Here is an 18,546-nt window from a genome sequence, read left to right as displayed (position 1 = left end):
AAATGGGATGAATGAATGAGATCCATGGAATTATTCCCAGCAATCCCTGGATCAGGAGGGGCCACAGCCCAAATCCAACCATTCCCGTTTTTCCAGGCTGGAATTCCAGCCCGGGGCTCTCCCCATTCCCATCTCCAGGAATTCCTAAAGGGATTTTAGGGAAAATAAAAAACCCCGAACTGAAAAATCCGGGAAAAACGAAGGCGAAATCCACGGAATTCGGGAATTTATTGTTGGAATCTTCCTGCTTTTCCAAGGAAAACCTGGATTTTGGAATTCCATTCTTTTACCGGGGTCGGGAGGGTTGGGAAAAATGCCTGAAAGGGAATTTGGGATCCTGAAAAGGGAATTTGGGATCCTAAAATGAGAATTTGGGATCCTAAAAGGGAATTTGGGATCCTGAAAAGGGAATTTGGGATCCTAAAAGGGAATTTGGGATCCTGAAAAGGGATTTGGGATCCTAAAAGGGAATTTGGGAATTCTTAAAGGGAATTTGAGATCCTAAAAAGGGATTTGGGATCCTGAAAGGGGAATTTGGGATCCTGAAAGGGAATTTGGGATCCTGGAAAGGAAATTTGGGATCCTAAAAGGGATTTGGGATTCAAGGATGGGAATTTGGGATCCCTAAATTCTCCCACCCAAGCTCTTTCCTGCCATTCCCAGGGATGAATCCCACAAAATAAAAAATCCCCAAAATCACTTTTGGGGCTTCCCTGAGCTTCCACAATTCCGGATTTGTGGGAATCCCAAAAAGGGGGATGGGACCGGCAGGATTTGGGATTTTTCAGGATGAGAAAGGGGAGGAACAGATCCAAGGGAAAAGGAATTCCCATAAAACTCCTCCAGCTCCGCGTTCCCGGCGGATTCCGGGGGTTCCGCAGGGATCGTCAGGAAGCTCCGCGATTTTCCGGGATTAGCGGGAAAAACAGGGAAAATCCGGAAGGGGGAGGAGAATTCCGGCTCAAACATCCAAGGACAAAATTCCAGCCGGGAATTCCAGCTGGGAATTCCAATCCCAAGCCCGGGAGAGGCTCCAGGATTGGGAAAAGAGCTCCAGAGCGGGGAAATCCATCCCGAAATTCCCGAATCTCCCGCTGGACCCTGAGGGAGGAGGAATCAAATCCGGGATCAGGGAAAGGGCTGGGAATGGGACAAACATTCCTCTGGATGCTCCTGGAAAAAGCCCCAAATTCCCAAAATTCCCAAAATTCCTGGCCTCCAGCCCCCAGGGAATGGTGAATCAGGGAATTCCCAGATTCCCAGGGAATTGTCCCGGGGTTATTCCCGAGGGTGGGATCCGATCCCAAGGATTTCCCCTCCTGGGAAAAGTGTCCCGGGTCGTTCCCAAAAATCCTGGAATTCCAGCTGGGATCAGCCAGAAGGGGATGGATGAGCCCTGCAGGGAAAATCGGGATCAGAAATGGGAAAAATGAGATGAAAATGGGAAAAACGGGATCAAAATGGGTAAATGGGATCAGAAATGGGAAAAATGAGATGAAAATGGGAAAAATGGGACGAAAATTGGATCAAAATCAGGATCAGAAATGGGAAAAATGGGATCAAAATGGGAAAATCGGGATCAAAATGGGAAAAATGGGATCAGAAATGGGAAAATCGGGATCAAAATGGGAAAAATGGGATCAGAAATGGGAAAATCGGGACCAGAAATGGGAAAAATGGAATCGGAAACGGGAAAAATGGGATGAAAATGGGAAAATCAGGATCAGAAATGGGAGCAAAATGGGATCAAAAATGGGAAAAATGGGATCAAAATGGGAAAAATGGGAGATAAATGGGATCAGAAATGGGAAAATTTGGATCAGAAATGGGAAAATCTGGATTGAAATGGGAAAATCGGGATCAGAGGGGTCTCTGCAGGGAAAATCGGGATCGAAATGGGATCGGAGCTGCCGAGCGGCTCCGGAGCGTGGAATTCCCAGCTGGAATGATTCCCGCTCCACATTTACCCCTCCCCCCTCCCCCCTGGCTGGATCCCACCGAGGAAATCCGGGAAAATCCGGGAAGGGGAATCCACCCGGAGGAGCCTGAAATTCCCAACCCGGGGGAAATTCCAAGGGAAAAGAGGAATTCCTGAGCAATCCCGGTCACAGCAGCGCCTCCAATGAAATTAACGCGGATTTTTTTGGGGGTGGGGGAGGTAGAAGAGAAGGAGAAATCCTCTGGAATTGCCGGGATTCCCGGGATTCAGTCGTAGGAGAGGAAGCGGATGAGCCGGGGCGGGATTTGCAGCTTGGAGATTTTGTGCTGCCCGCGTTGGCCGGCGGCTCGGCGCACGGCCAGGCGGCACAGCTGAGCCAGGGACAGCGGAGTTCCTGCGGGAAAACGGGAAAAACGGGAGAGAAACGGGTCAGGAAACGGGAAAACGGGAGAGAAACGGGTCAGGAAACGGGAAAATGGGAGAGAAACGGGTCAGGAAATGGGAAAACGGGAGAGAAACGGGTCAGGAAATGGGAAAACGGGAGAGAAAAGGGTCAGGAAATGGGAAAACGGGAGAGAAATGGGTCAGGAAATGGGAAAAATGGGGAAAAACGGGAGAGAAACGGGTCAGGAAATGGGAAAATGGGAGAGAAACGGGTCAGGAAATGGGAAAATGGGAGAGAAATGGGTGAGGAAACGGGAAAAACAGGGAAAAACGTGAGAGAAAAACATCAGGAAATGGGAAAACAGGGAAAAACGGGAGAGAAACGGGTCAGGAAAAAACGGGAAAAAACAACAACGGGGAAAAACGGGAGAGAAATGGGTCAGGAAACAGAAAAATGGGGAAAAATGGGAGAGAAAAACGTCAGGAAATGGGGAAAACAGGGAAAAATGGGTCAGGAAATGGGAAAAAACAACAACGGGGAAAACCAACAGGGAAAAACAGGAGAGGAAAACGTCACGAATCATCGGGAAAAAACAACAACGGGGAAAAACGGGAGAGAAACGCGTCAGGAAATGGGAAAAATGGGGAAAAGCAACGGGGAAAAATGGGAGAGAAATGGGAGAGAAACAGGTCAGGAAAAATGGGGAGATAGAGGGAAAAATGGGAGAGAAAAACGTCAGGAAATGGGAAAAATGGGAGAGAAATGGGAGAGAAACCGGTCAGGAAAAATGGGGAAAAATGGGAGAGAAATGGGGAAAACCAGGGAAAATGGGGAAAAATGGGGAAAAACGGGATAATCCCTGGGATCGGATAATCCTCGGGATCAGACAATCCCTGGGATCAGATAATCCTTGGGATCAATCCCTGGGATCAATCCCTGGGATCAGACAATCCCTGGGATCAGACAATCCCTGGGATCGGATAATCCTTGGGATCAGACAATCCCTGGGATCAATCCCTGGGATCAGACAATCCCTGGGATCGGATAATCCTTGGGCTCAGACAATCCCTGGGATCAGACAATCCCTGGGATCAATCCCTGGGATCAATCCCTGGGATCAGCCTATCCTCGGGATCAGACAATCCCTGGGATCAACCCTTCCCATCCCCCCACCAGCACACCCCCGTCTTCGCGCGTCTCTTCCCGAATTCCCGGGAAAAGTGGGAATTTCCCCACTCACTCTCGTAGAACTGGAAGCAGCGTGCGGCGGCTCCGCCGTTCCCGCTGTAGTCCGAGGGTTTCCGGCCGCGGTTGTCGCGGGCGTTGACGTCGGCTCCGAACTCCACGAGGAGCCGGACCAGGGCGGCGCAGCGCGCCTTGGCCGCGTGGTGCAGCGCCGTCTCGTGAAGCTTGGCCGCGTTCACCTGCGCTCCTGGAACCAGGAAAAACACCTGGAGATCCGGGATCCGGGATCTGGGATCGGGGATCTGGGATTGGGGGGGAAATGGGATCTGGGGAGCCAGGGATATCCAGGGGGGAAATGGGATCTGGGGATCCGAGATCGGGGGGGAAATGGGATCTGGGGAGCTGGGATCCGGGATCCGGGATTGGGGGAGAAATGGGATCTGGGGGGAGCTGGGATCCAGGGGGGAAATGGGATCTGGGGATCCGGGGGGATCCAGGGGGGAAAGGGCATGGAGCTGAGATCAGGGGATCCGGGATCTGGGATCTGGGGATCTGGGAGGGAAATGGGATCCGGGGGGGAAAGGGGATCTGGATGGGGAAAGGGATCCAGGCAGGATCCAGCTGGGGAAACGGGATCTGGGCAGGAAAAGGGTCCAGGGGGGAAATGGGATCCAGCAGGGAAGGGATCTGGGTGGAAACGGGATCCAGTGGGGAAAGGGATCCAGCAGGGAATGAAGGCTGGGCAGGCTGGGAATGCTGGGAATGCCGGCCAGGAATGCTGGGAATGGTAGGAACATCAGGAATACCAGGAATACTGGGAATGTTGGGAATGCTGGCAATGTCAGGAACACCAGGAAGGCTGGGAATGGCAGAGGGATGCCAGGAACACCGGGAACACCAGGAACACCGGGAACACCGGGAAGGGCACGGGGAACACCAGGAATGCCAGGAACACCGGGAACACCGGGAAGGGCACCGGGAACACCGGGAAGGTTGGGAATGGCAGAGGGATGCCAGGAACACCGGGAACACTGGGAAGGTCACCGGGAATGCCGGGAACACCAGGAAAACTAGGAAAACTGGGAAGGGCACTGGGAACACTGGGAAGGTTGGGAATGGCAGAGGGATGCTGGGAACACCAGGAAGGGCACCAGGAACACCAGGAACACCGGGAAGGGCACCAGGAACACCGGGAACACTGGGAAGGTCACTGGGAACGCCGGGAACGCCGGGAACGCGGCATGTACCCGCCTGCAGCAGCAGCTTGGCGCAGCGCAGGTGCTGGCGCGCGCAGGCCACGTGCAGCGGGGTCCCGAAGTGGCAGTCGTGAGCCTCCAGGTTGGCGCCGACGTCGATGAGGAGCTGCACGCACTCCGAGCTCCCTGCGGCCGGAAAAACGGGAAAATCCCATGGGAAAACGGGAACGGACTCGAGGGGCCCCGGGAGAATTCCGGCTGGGAATTCACCCTGGGGAATGGAGGGCTCCTTAGGGGATCTAAGAAAGATTCCGAGGGATCGCCCGCTGGTGGTGGAGATGATCCCGTCGGGAAAATCCCGCCGGGAAAATCCCACCGGGAAAATCCTGCTGGGAAAATCCTGCCAGGAAAATCCCGCCGGGAAAATCCCACCAGGAAAATCCTGCTGGGAAAATCCCACCAGGAAAATCCCGCCGGGAAAATCCCACCAGGAAAATCCCGCCGGGAAAAGGGGATCTGGGCAAGGAAATGGGGGTTAGCCAGGGAAAAGGGGATTTAGGCAGGGAAAAGGAATTCTAGGCAGGGAAACGGGAATTTATCCAGGAAAAAGGAATTCCAGCCAGGAAAAGGGAATTTATCCAGGGAAAAAGGGATTTATCCAGGGAAAAGGGAATTTATCCAGGGAAAAGGGAATTCATCCAAGGAAATGGGAATTCCAGGCAGGGAAAAGGAATTCCAGCCAAGAAAAAGGGAATTTATCCAGGGAAAAGGAAATTTATCCAGGGAAAAGGGGATTTAGCCAAGGAAATGGGAATTTATTCATGCAAAAGTAATTCCAGGCAGGGAAAAGGGAATTTATCCAGGGAAAATGAAATCCAGGCAGAGAAAAGGGAATCCAAGGAGAAAAAAGGAAATTTATCCAAGGAAAAGGAAATCCAGACGAAGAAATGGGAACCCAGGCAGGGAAAAGGAAATTTATCCAGGGAAAAGGGGATTTATCCATGGAAAAGTAATTCCAGGCAGGGAAAAGGGGATTTAGCCAGGGAAAACGGGATTTATCCAGGGAAAATGAAGAGGTCTCTGCAGGGAAAAACAGGATCAAACCTGGGAAAACTGGGATCAGAAATGGGAAAAACGGGATCAGAGGGGTCTCTGCAGGGAAAAATGGAGATTTTCCCGTCCCTTTCCTGCTCAGCCAGGGAGGTTTTCCCATTCCTTTCCAGCCAGGGAGGTTTTCCCATCCCTTTCCCACTGGGAAGTTTTCCCATCCCTTTCCCACCGGGAAGTTCCCCGTCCATCCCGCTCCCCAGCCCGTACCGTTCATGCAGGCCTCGTGCAGCGGTGACGCCGTGTAGAGCGGAGGGTTCACCTTGGCACCGTGCGCCAGCAACAGCCGCACGCACTCCACGCTGCCCGAGGCACAGGCGTCACACAGAGGAGTGCTGCCGTCAATGTTCCGAGCATCCACCTGAACAGACAGGATCAATATCGGTATTGGTACTGGTATTGGTACTGATATCATCAATATCGATATTGGTACTGATACTGATATTGGTACTGATATCAACACCCCATGCTGCCTGAGGCACAGGCGTCACACAGAGGAGTGCTGCCGTCAATGTTCCGAGCGTCCACCTGAACAGACAGGATCAATATCGGTATTGGTACTGGTATTGGTACGGATATCATCAATATCAATATTGGTACTGATACTGATATCATTGGTATTGATATTGGTACTGTTATCGACACCCCACGCTGCCCGAGGCACAGGCGTCACACAGAGGAGTGCTGCCGTCAATGTTCCGAGCGTCCACCTGAACAGACAAGATCAATATCGGTATTGATACTGGTATTGGTACTGATATCACCAATATCAATATTGGTAATGACACTGATACTGATATTGGTACTGATATCGACACCCCACGCTGCCCGAGGCACAGGCATCACACAAAGCAGTGCTGCCGTCAATGTTCCGAGCGTCCACCTGAACAGACAGGATCAATATTGGTATTGGTACTGGTATTGATATCATTGGTATTGATATTGGTACTGATATTGATATCATTGATACTGATATCGGTACTGATATCAACACCCCACACTGCCCGAGGCACAGGCGTCACACAGAGCAGTGCTGCCATCGATGTTCCGAGCGTCCACCTGAACAGAGAGGATCAATATCGGTATTGGTATCGGTATTGGTACTGATATCATCAATATCGATATTGGTAATGATATTGATATCATTGATACTGATATTGGTACTGATATCAACACCCCACGCTGCCCGAGGCACAGGCGTCACACAGAGGAGTGCTGCCGTCAATGTTCCGAGCATCCACCTGAACAGACAGGATCAATACTGGTATCGGTATTGGTACTGGTATTGATATAATTGATATTGGTATTGATATTGATATTGGTATTGATATTGGTATTGATATCATCAATATCAGCATTGGTATCATCGATATTGATATCAGTACTGATATCGACACTCCACACTGCCCGAGGCACAGGCGTCACACAGAGCAGTGCTGTCGTCAATGTTCCGAGCGTCCACCTGAGCGGGGAGGATCAATATCGGTATTGGTATTGGTACTGATATTGGTACTGATATTGATACTGATATTGGTACTGATATTGATACTGATATTGGTACTGATATTGACCCCACACTGCCCGAGGCACAGGCGTCACACAGAGGAGTGCTGCCGTCAATGTTCCGAGCGTCCACCTGAACAGACAGGATCAATATCGGTATTGGTACTGGTATTGGTACTGATATCATCAATATCAGCATTGATATCATCGATATCAATATCAGTATTGATATTGACACCCCACGCTGCCCGAGGCACGGGTGTCACACAGAGCAGTGCTGCCATCGATGTTCTGAGCGTGCACCTGAACAGACAGGATCAATACTGGTATCGGTATTGGTGCTGGTATTGATATCATTGATATTGGTATTGATATCGATATTGGTATTGATATTGGTATTGGTATCATCAATATCAGCATTGATATCATCGATTTTGATATTGGTACTGATATCGACACCCCACGCTGCCCGAGGCACAGGCGTCACACAGAGCAGTGCTGCCGTCGATGTTCCGTGCATCCACCTGAACAGACAGGATCAATATCGGTATTGATATCAGTATTGATATCGATATTGATACTGATATCAATATTGGTATTGATACTGATATAGATATCAGTACTAATACTGATACTGATATGGATGTTGATATTGATACTGATATTGGCACTAATATTGATATTGATACTGGATAGTGATATTGGTATTGATATTGATACTGATACTGATATTGATACTGGTATTGATATTTATATTAGTATTGATATCGGTACTGATATTGATACTGATACCGATATTGATACTGGTATTGATATTGATAGTGACATTGATACTAATATTGATACTGATTTTGATACTGGTATTGATATTTACATTGGCATTGATATCGATATTGATACCGATATTGATACTGGTATTGATATTGATACTGATATTGATACCGATATTGATACTGATATTGATACTAGTAATAATATTTATATTGGTATTTATATCAATACTGATATTGATACTGATATCGATGCTGAAAGCAATATTGATACCAGTATTGATACTGATACTGATATTGATATAGATATTAATATTGATACTGGTATCGATATCAATATTGAAACTGATATTGCTATAGATACTGATATTGATACTGGTATTGATATAAATACTGATGTTGATATTGATATCGATACTGGTATTGATATCAATACTGAAACTGATATTGCTATAGATACTGATATTGATATCGATATTGATACTGGTATTGATATAAATACTGATATTTATATCGATATCGATACTGGTATTGATATCAATATTGATAGTGATACTGATATTGATATCGATACTTATATTGATATTTTGGGCTGTATTTATATTTATATTACATACATATGACAAACGATAGAATTCATGCTATTGTTATTTAACTACTAAATTACTGTTATTATTAATGATATTGATATTTTATATCGGTGTTTATATTTATTTTTATATTTATATCTATATTCATATTTACACTTATATTTTTACCTATATTTATGTTATATATATATCTGACAACTGATGGAATTAATGCTATTATTATTCTTCTATTAAATTACTATTGTTATTAATGATATTTATATTTATATTTATATTTATATTTATATTTATATTTATATTTATATTTATATTTATATTTATGTTTATGTTTATATATGGCAACTGATGGAATTGATGCTATCATTTTACTATTAAATTACTGTTATTGTTAATATTGATATTCATATTTATATTATATATATAATAGAACTGATAGAATTAATGCTGTTATCATTTTACTATTAAATTTTTATTGTTATGAATGATATCAATATTGATATTGATATTGACCTTGATACTGATATTTATATTTATACTTACATTTATACTTATATTTATAATTATATTTATATATACATACAACTGATATAATTTATGCTATTATTATTTTATTATTAAATTACTATTATTATTAATGATACCAATATTGACATTGATATTGATATCAATATTGATATTGATAGTTTAGTCTCTATTTCTATTTCTATTATATATATAAGGCAAGTGATGGAATTAATGCTATTATTATTTTACTCTTAAATTACGATTGTTATGTTACTATTGTTATTAGTAATATTGCTATTTATATTTATAATTATATTTATATTATATATATAGCAACTAATGGAATTCATGTTATTATTTTACTATTAAATTACTATTATTGATAATATTGATATTGATATTTTTATTATATACATAAGGCAACTGATAGAATTAATGCTATTATTAATTTACTGTTAAATTACTATAATTATTAATGATATCAAAATTGATATTGATATCAATATTGATAGCTTTGTTTCTATTTCTATTTCTATTTATAATATATAAGGCAACTGATGGAATTAATGCTATTATTATTTTACTATTAAATTACTAGTTATTAATTAGATTGCTATTTATATTTATATTTATATTTGTATTTGTATTTGTATTTATATTTATATTACTATTACTATTTATATTTATATTTATATTATGTATTTCACAACTGATGGAATTAATGCTATTATTATTTTACTATTATTTTAAATTTATTACTAAATTTACTATTTTTATTTATTATTAAATTGCTATTTATTTAAATTTATTATTATTTTACTATTATTGTTAAATTGCTGTTATTGTTCTGCTTCTTCTCGTGTTGGTTTGATTCTGTTGTAATATTTGTATATAAAAAACCAAAAAATTATTAGTTATAATTTGTTTATAAATAAATAAAAATTTATTAGTTATAATTTGTTTATAAATAAAAAAAATTATTAGTTATAATTGAGGTAATTTATATGTTATAAATAATATATATAAAAATGCATAAACATATAAACATAAAATACATAAATATATTAAAATATATAGAATTAAAACATGTTTGCAAAAATATATAAATACAAATATATATCTTATATGATAGAAAATTATGTTATATAGAAATATATATAAATATAAAATATATACATATAAAAATAAATAAATTATAAATTATAAATAAAAAAATTATAAATATATAAACATATAAATTAATAAACATATAAATTTATAAATATAAAAATATGTAAATATATAAATTATGAACACATAAATGTATGAAATATAGAACTGTATAAATAAAAAATATAAAATACATAAATATAGAAAGGTGTAAAATATAAAATACATAAATTATAAGTGTATAAATGTATTTTTGTATAAATACATAAAATATATAAATTATATATAAACATATAAAAAATATAAATTATAAAAATACATAAAAACAAAAAATAAAAACATATATATAAATATATATATAAAATATATATTTACATATATAAATATATAAAATATATAAATTAGAAATATAGAAATATGTAAAAATGTATAAAAAAAAGCTCCATTGGGATTTTGGGATGGGAAAGGTCGGGAATGGTTTCTGTGGGAATGTGGATGGGATGGAATCTCTCTGGGAATGTGGAATCTGTCCCTGCTCCGGATATTTCAGCTTTTCCTGCCTTTTTCCATGAGGAATTTTCAATTTTTAATTCAATGTAAATATCCCCCAGCACAGCTCGAGCTCAGAACGGGATCAGGGAATGGGAATTGATTCAGAGTATGGAATTCCCAGCTGGAATTTTCCCTTTAATTCAATGTAAATATCCCCTGGCACAGCTGGAGCTCACAACGGGAACAGGGAATGGGAGCTGATTCCAAGTATGGAATTCCCAGCTGGAATTTTCACTCCAATGTAAATATCCCCTGGGACAGCTCGAGCTCGGAATGGGATCAGGGAATGAGTTGATCCCCAGTATGGAATTCCCAGCTGGAATCGCCCCTGGGTGTGAGCCTGGCTCGGCCTCCCACACAAATCCCACTGGGAATGGGATCATCCCAGCTCCTTCCCTGCTGGGATGGGATTGCTGGATCCAGGAAATTGTTTTGGCTGGAAAAGACTTTCTAGGATGGAATCCAACCATTCCCAGCCCTTCCCTGTCCCCAGGGGCCACATCCACAGGGCTCTGGAATTCCTCCAGGGATGGCGACTCCCCCCTGCCCTGGGCAGCTCATTCCAACCCTTCACAACCTTTTCCATGTGGGAATTTTCCCTGAAATCCAACCCAACCCAACCCAACCATTCCCTGGCCCATCCTGAGGCCGTTCCCTTTCCTCCTGTCCCCGTTCCCTGGAATAAGATCCCAAATGCCCCCCGGCTGTCCCCTCCTGGCAGGGAGTTGTGCAGAGCCAGAAATTCCCCCTGATCCCCCTTTTCTCTGGGATGAGCCCCTTCCCATCTCCCTCAGGAATTCTCCAGCCCCTTCCCAACTCCCTCAGGAATTCTCCAGCCCCTTCCCAGCTCCCTCAGGAATTCTCCACCCCCTTCCCAACTCCCTCAGGAATTCTCCAGCCCCTTCCCAGCTCCCTCAGGAATTCTCCAGCCCCTTCCCATCTCCCTCAGGAATTCTCCACCCCCTTCCCAACTCCCTCAGGAATTCTCCAGCCCCTTCCCAGCTCCCTCAGGAATTCTCCAGCCCCTTCCCATCTCCCTCAGGAATTCTCCAGCCCCTTCCCAGCTCCCTCAGGAATTCTCCAGCCCCTTCCCATCTCCCTCAGGAATTCTCCAGACCCTTCCTAACTCCCTCAGGAATTCTCCAGCCCCTTCCCATCTCCCTCAGGAATTCTCCAGCCCCTTCCCAGCCCCTCCAGGAATTCTCCAGCCCCGTCCCAGCTCCCTCAGGAATTCTCCAGCCCCTTCCCTGGACACTCTCCAGATTCTCAGAGCAAAGACCCAAACCCACACCAAATCCATCCAGAACCTTCACCCAATTTTTGCCTCCAGCGCTTCCGGGGCGATCCAGACCCCCCGGGCAGGGATCCCAGGGAATTCCCAGAGGGATCAGGGGTGGGAACACACCTGAGCCCCCGCATCCAGGAGCATTTTGACGCACTGGGCCTGTCCCCTGAGGCTGGCCTCGTGCAGGGGTGTGATGGAGTCGTAGGTGAGGGCGTTGACACAGGCGCCGCTCTCGATCAGCTGCCGCAGCTGCCGGATCTCCCCGCGCCGCGCGGCCTCGTGAACCGGAGTGCGGTCGGCCCAGAAAGCTGGGAAAGAGCAGGGAAAAAAAGTCAGGGATTCAGTCAGGAAAACTGTGGGGAAAAGGTGGGCACGGCATGGGTTGGGTTATCCTGGAGGGATACTGGCCTGGCTGGGATTTGGGCACCTGCGGCTCCAAGGTGGGAACAGCCCCAATCCCACAGCCCCGATCCCACAGCTCTGATCCCACAGTCCCAATTCCAGTTCTGATCCCACAGCCCTGATCCCACAGCTCTGATCCCACAGTCCCAATTCCAGTTCTGATCCCACAGCTCGGATCCCACAGCTCTGATCCCACAGCTCTGATCCCACAGCCCCGATCCCACAGCTCTGATCCCACAGCTCTGATCCCACAGCCCTGATCCCACAGCCCCGATCCCACAGCTCTGATCCCACAGCCCTGATCCCACAGTCCCAATTCCAGTTCTGATCCCACAGCCCTGATCCCACAGCTCTGATCCCACAGTCCCAATTCCAGTTCTGATCCCACAGCTCGGATCCCACAGCTCTGATCCCACAGCTCTGATCCCACAGCCCCGATCCCACAGCTCTGATCCCACAGCTCTGATCCCACAGCCCTGATCCCACAGCCCCGATCCCACAGCTCTGATCCCACAGCCCTGATCCCACAGTCCCAATTCCAGTTCTGATCCCACAGCCCCAATCCCACAGCTCTGATCCCACAGCCCTGATCCCACAGCTCTGATCCCACAGCTCTGATCCCACAGCTCTGATCCCACAGCCCTGATCACACAGCCCCGATCCCACAGCTCTGATCCCACAGTCTTGATCCCACAACCCTGATCAAACAGTCCTGATCCCACAACTCTGATCCCACAGCCCCGATCCCACAGCCCTGATCCCACAGCTCTGATCCCACAGTTCTGATCCCACAGCCCTGATCCCACAGCTCTGATCCCACAGCACTGCAGGGAATTAGGGAGGAACACAGATAATTTCCTGGGAATTTAGGGAGGAACAGGGAATTTAGGGAGGGACAAGGATTGTTCCCAGTGTCCTCGCGCTGTCCCAAGAGCATCCTCTTATCCCTTTCCTTGCCAGAGGCTGCTCGTTCCCAAAACCATCCTGTAGCCCTTAAACCCCCAAACCCATCCTTAAATCCATCCTTAAACCCATCCTTAACCCCAAACACATCCTTAACCCCAAACTCATCCTTAAACCCATCCTTAAACTCTCAAACCCATCCTTAACCCGAAATCCATCCTTAAACCCCAAACCCATCCTTAAACCCATCCTTAAACCCTCAAACCCATCCTTAAACCCTCAAACCCATCCTTAACCCCCAAACCCATCCTTAACCCCCAAACTCACCCTTAACCCCCGACCCAAAACCATCCTGCAACCCCAAAAGCGTTCTGCAGCCCCAAAACCCATCCTGAAGCCCCCAAATCACTCTTTAATACCCAAAACCATCCTGCAGCCCCCAAAATCCATCCTTTAATTCCCAAAACGCTCTTTTTTAACACCCAAAACCACACTTTGACCCCCAAAATCACCCTGCAAGCCCCAAACCCATCCCACAACCCCCCGAACCCGGCGCTCCGAGCAGCTGCTGAGGGCTCCCGGAGCGGCTACGTCCCCCGGCTCCTCTCCGCTTCTCCCCGGTGTCCCCCTCACGGAGCCCGGTTCAGTCACCCCTCAAGAAGCCCGGTTCTGCCCCGATTTCACCCCACACGGAGCCCGGTTCAGTCACCCCTCATAGAGCCCGGTTCTGCCCGATTTCACCCCACACGGAGCCCGGTTCAGTCACCCCACACGGAGCCCGGTTCTGCCCCGGTGTCAACCCTCACGGAGCCCGGTTCAGTCACCCCTCACAGAGCCCAGTTCTGCCCCGATTTCACGCCTCACGGAGCCCGGTTCTGTCCCGGTGTCCCCCACACGGAGCCCGGTTCTGCCCCAGTCTCTCCCTCACAGAACCCGGTTCAGTCACCCCTCACGGAGCCCGGTTCAGTCATCCCTCACGGAGCCCGGTTCTGACCCGATTTCACCCCACACGGAGCTTGGTTCTGACCCGATTTCACCCCACACGGAGCTCGGTTCTGACCCGATTTCACCCCAGACGGAGCCCGGTTCAGTCACCCCTCACAGAGCCCGGTTCTGCCCCGGTGTCCCCCCACACGGAGCCCGGTTCTGCCCCGGTGTCCCCCACATGGAGCCGCTGCCCGAGCCCGGGTCCGCACCGATATCGCCCCACACGGAGCCCGGGTCCGCCCCGACGATTCCCCGCACGGAGCCGCTGCTGGAGCCCGGTTCTGCCCCGATGTCGCCCTGCACGGAGCCGCTACTCGAGCCCGGTTCTGCCCCGATGTCGTCCCGCACGGAGCCCGGTTCTGCCCCGATGTCGTCCCGCACGGAGCCCGCTTCTGCCCCGGTGTCGTCCCTCACGGAGCCGCTGCCCGAGCCCGGGCTCGCCATGGCCCGGCCCCGGAGCCGCCGCTGCGGCCTCGTCCCGCGGCTCGGGCCTCCTGCGGCTGCGCGGCCCGCGCGGAGCACGCCGGGAGTTGTAGTGCCGGAAGACAGCGCGGTGGGGATACTGGGGATACCGGGGATACCGGGGATACCGGGGATACTGGGATGGGGGAACTGGGAATACTAGGGTGAGGATACTGGGGATACTGGGGATACCGGGGATACTGGGATGGGGGAACTGGGAATACTGGGGGAACTGGGAGGGGGAACGGGATACTGGGGGAACAGGGGACACTGGGGATACTGGGATGGGGGAACTGGGGATACTGGGGTGGGGATACTGGGGATACTGGGATGGGGAAACTGGGGGGACTGGGGTGGGGATACTGGGGATACTGGGGTGGGGGAACTGGGTGGACTGGGGTGGGGATACTGGGGATACTGGGATGGGGAACTGGGGATACTGGGGTGAGGATACTGGGGATACTGGAATGGGTATACTGAGGATACTGGAATGGGGGAACTGGGGATACTGGAGGAACTGGGATGGGGAACTGGGGATACTGGGGTGAGGATACTGGGGATACTGGGGGAACTGGGATGGGGATACTGGAGGAACTGGGATGGGGAACTGGGGATACTGGGGATACTGGGATGGGGGAACTGGGGATACTGGGATGGGGTAACTGGGAATACTGGGGGAACTGGGATGGGGGAACGGGATACTGGGGGAATAGGGGATACTGGGGATACTGGGATGGGGGAACTGGGGGGACTGGGGTGGGGGAACTGGGGGGACTGGGATGGAGATACTGGGGAGATGGGTGGGGATTGTTGGGAGTCTGAAATACAGACTGTGTGCCCTTGCTTTTAATATTTAGTTCTGAGATCCAAGAGAACACTGAATTTCATCTAACATGAAATTCATGAGCATGTTTTCATAGTGATACATGAAAACAAATGTTAAAGTTAGATAAGAAAGGTAGGTGTGTAGATTAGAAAGTTTCTTAAATCACTGGGTGAAAAAGTAGTTTAGAGAACAGGAGACAAGATGGAGGATTTAGAGTGTTGTCTCTTGTCCTTCTTCTTTCTTCTTCATGTCCTTCTCCTGGAGGTTTTTGGGTAAGTTAGTGATTGGATAGAAAATGTCACAGTGCATCACAGAGGTGATGGGTCATTGGGTCATTAAGAAAAATAATACACGTGTCTATTGTTAATTGGATAAAAATAAGTATAAAGATAAAAGAGCTGCGTAGCTCGGGGCCATTTTGTGTATCAGACACGAAGTGTGCCACAAGGCCTTGTTTGTACCATCAGAAAAAAGAAATGTACCAGATTGCAAAGATTAACCTTGTAACCAGCCTAGAGAAACCTGTTAAGTTTTGTGAGGATCCTGCAATAAACACGAGAAACAAGATTCTAACGAGCTCGAGAGTTTACTTCAAATAATGAGAACTGAGATAAGTGGAACTCCCCACGAGGGAGGATCCCAGAAGAATTCAGCCCAGAGAAGGCTGGGGAATTAGAGAAGAACTGTATTCACAGAGAATTCAGCCCAGAGGAGGCTGGGAGACTAAAGAAAAGATATATCCACAGAGAATTGAGCCCAAAGGAGGCAAAGAAAAGAGAGACAGAGGTAACAGGGATACTGCGGATACTGGGATGGAGATACTGGAGGTACTGGAATGGGGATACTGGGGATACTGGGGATACTGGGATGGGAAATGGGGATTGGGGAATGGGGGGGACTGAGATGAGGATACTGGGGATACTGGAATGGGGGAATGGGGGGGACTGGGACGGGGGAACTGGGGACACTGGGATGGGGGAACTGGGTACACTGGGATGGGGGAACTGGGGACACTGGGATGGGGTGCAGGGGCTCCTGGGATGGGATTACTGGGAATACTGGGATGGGAATGATCCCACTGGAGGTGGAAACTGGGATGTTCTGACTGCAGATCTGCTCTTGGGATTCCCCAGAATCTCCTCACATCTCTGAGCTCGAGGCTGTTGATTTCCCCCTTCAAAGAGCAACCAGGAACATATTTCTGTCTCAGCAACAATTCCAGCTTTTTCTCTGCCAGCAGCAACTAGAAAAACCCATGGATCTGGAAAATTTGCTGTGAAATTCGCTATATATGGTGCCCTGCCCCAAAAAAATCACTTTTTCTTCCAAATTAATTTTGGAAATTCATTCTGAATTCATTTTTTTCACTGGGCAGCAGCACCTGGAGCTCTCAGGACAGGGAGCTCCTACGAGCTCCTGTGTCAGAGGTCGGGTGAGTCCAGATATCCCTGCTCCAAAATTGATTGTAACATTCACCCTTTGAGGTGTTTTGGGTGTTTCTGGTGAACCCTAAAAATGATTTTCTGTTTCTTCTGTTCCATGTAGGGTTTGGGACTGGGATGAGGCAACTCAGAACCAGCGAAAGGGACTTCAGGGATCGCCGTCCTTGGCCCCCTCAGCCCCTTTCCCTTCATTTTTTATCTCTTCTGGCCCCGAGGTTTTCCTCAGTTTCTCAGTTTGGATCTTCCTTCAGTCTCCTCATTCCCTCTTTCCCTCATCCTATTCCTTAAATCCCTTCCCTCACCTCATTCCTTGCCCCTCAGTGTTTTCCCTCAGCTTCTCATTTTGGCTCTTCCCTCAGCCCCTTCCCTCAAGGCCTTTCCCCATCATTTTTTACCTGTTCTGGCCCCGTGGTTTTCATCAGTTTCTTGTTTTGGATCTTCCCTCAGTCTCCTTCTCATTCCTTCTTTTCCTCACCCCTCACGCCATTCCTTAAATCCCTTCCCTCACCTCCTTGTCCCTCAGAGCCTTCCCTCAATCCCCTCAAAATCCCTTCCCTGATCCCCTCAGGGCCTTCCCTCAGCCCCTTCCCCATCATTTTTTATCTTTTTGGATCTTTCCTCAGTCCCTTTTCCCCCATTCATTCTTTTCCTCACCCCTCACATCATTCCTTAAATCCCTTCCCTCACCTCATTCCTTGCCCCTCAGTGTTTTCCCTCAGTTTCTCATCTTGGCTCTTCCCTCAGCTCCTTCCCTCAAGGCCTTTCCCCATCATTTTTTATCTCTTCTGTCCTCGTGGTTTTCCTCAGTTTCTTGTTTTGAATCTTCCCTCAGTCTCATTCCCTCTTTCCCTCATTCCCATTCCCTCTTTCCCTCATTCCCTCTTTCACTCACGCCATTCCTTAAATCCCTTCCCTCACCTCCATCTCCCTCAGAGCCTTCCCTCAATCCCCTCAAAATCCCTTCCCTGATCCCCTCAGCCCCTTCCCCATCATTTTTTATCTTTTTGGATCTTTTCTTAGTCCTTTTTCCCCCATTCCTTCTTTTCCTCACCCCTCACATAATTTCTTAATTCCCTTCCCTCACCTCCTTCCCCCTCAGAGCCTTCCCTTACCCCTCACCCCTCACGGGCTGGCTCCAGGCTACACCCACACCCACAGAAATGGAGGTTTAAGCAGAAAAAAGAAGATAAATAAACAAGTTTTTCTGCACCTGAAAAATCCCGAGGGGGAAGGACTGAGGTGAGGGAAGGTGCTCTGGCCATGGTGCGAAGTGTGAGGGGATAAAGAAATTTGGGATTGAGGAAAGGCCCAAAACAAGGAGCTGAGGGAAAACACTGAGGGGGAAGACCTGAAATGAGG

The 18,546-nt window shown here is 47.3% G+C and overlaps 1 protein-coding gene across 3 annotated transcripts; it reads right to left on the bottom strand.

Moving 5' to 3' along the window:
• Positions 1–209: 209 nt before the first annotated feature.
• On the bottom strand, positions 210–14,925 carry LOC131592209 (ankyrin repeat and SOCS box protein 13-like). 3 transcript variants are annotated; one of them, XR_009280536.1, is made up of 7 exons: positions 14,667–14,925; positions 12,286–12,473; positions 6,023–6,173; positions 4,757–4,891; positions 3,565–3,756; positions 2,036–2,333; positions 210–1,396 (listed from the first exon to the last, which is right to left on the bottom strand). XR_009280536.1 is itself a non-coding variant. In XM_058863578.1 (7 exons), the coding sequence occupies exons 1-7, from the start codon at positions 14,899–14,901 to the stop codon at positions 2,206–2,208; spliced, it is 984 nt and encodes a 327-aa protein (XP_058719561.1). In that variant the 5' UTR covers positions 14,902–14,925; the 3' UTR covers positions 210–2,205. The 3 variants fall into 3 exon arrangements, 2 of the variants coding, with proteins under 2 accessions (XP_058719561.1, XP_058719559.1); XM_058863578.1 differs by having other exon boundaries at positions 210–2,333; positions 14,667–14,724; positions 14,770–14,925; XM_058863576.1 differs by having other exon boundaries at positions 210–2,333.
• Positions 14,926–18,546: the final 3,621 nt, after the last annotated feature.

Source organism: Poecile atricapillus, chromosome W (assembly GCF_030490865.1).
Source record: "Poecile atricapillus isolate bPoeAtr1 chromosome W, bPoeAtr1.hap1, whole genome shotgun sequence".
Lineage (NCBI taxonomy): Eukaryota > Metazoa > Chordata > Aves > Passeriformes > Paridae > Poecile > Poecile atricapillus.
The sequence above is the reverse complement of the archived record's forward strand: the minus strand, read 5'-3'. Positions and strand labels throughout refer to the sequence as shown.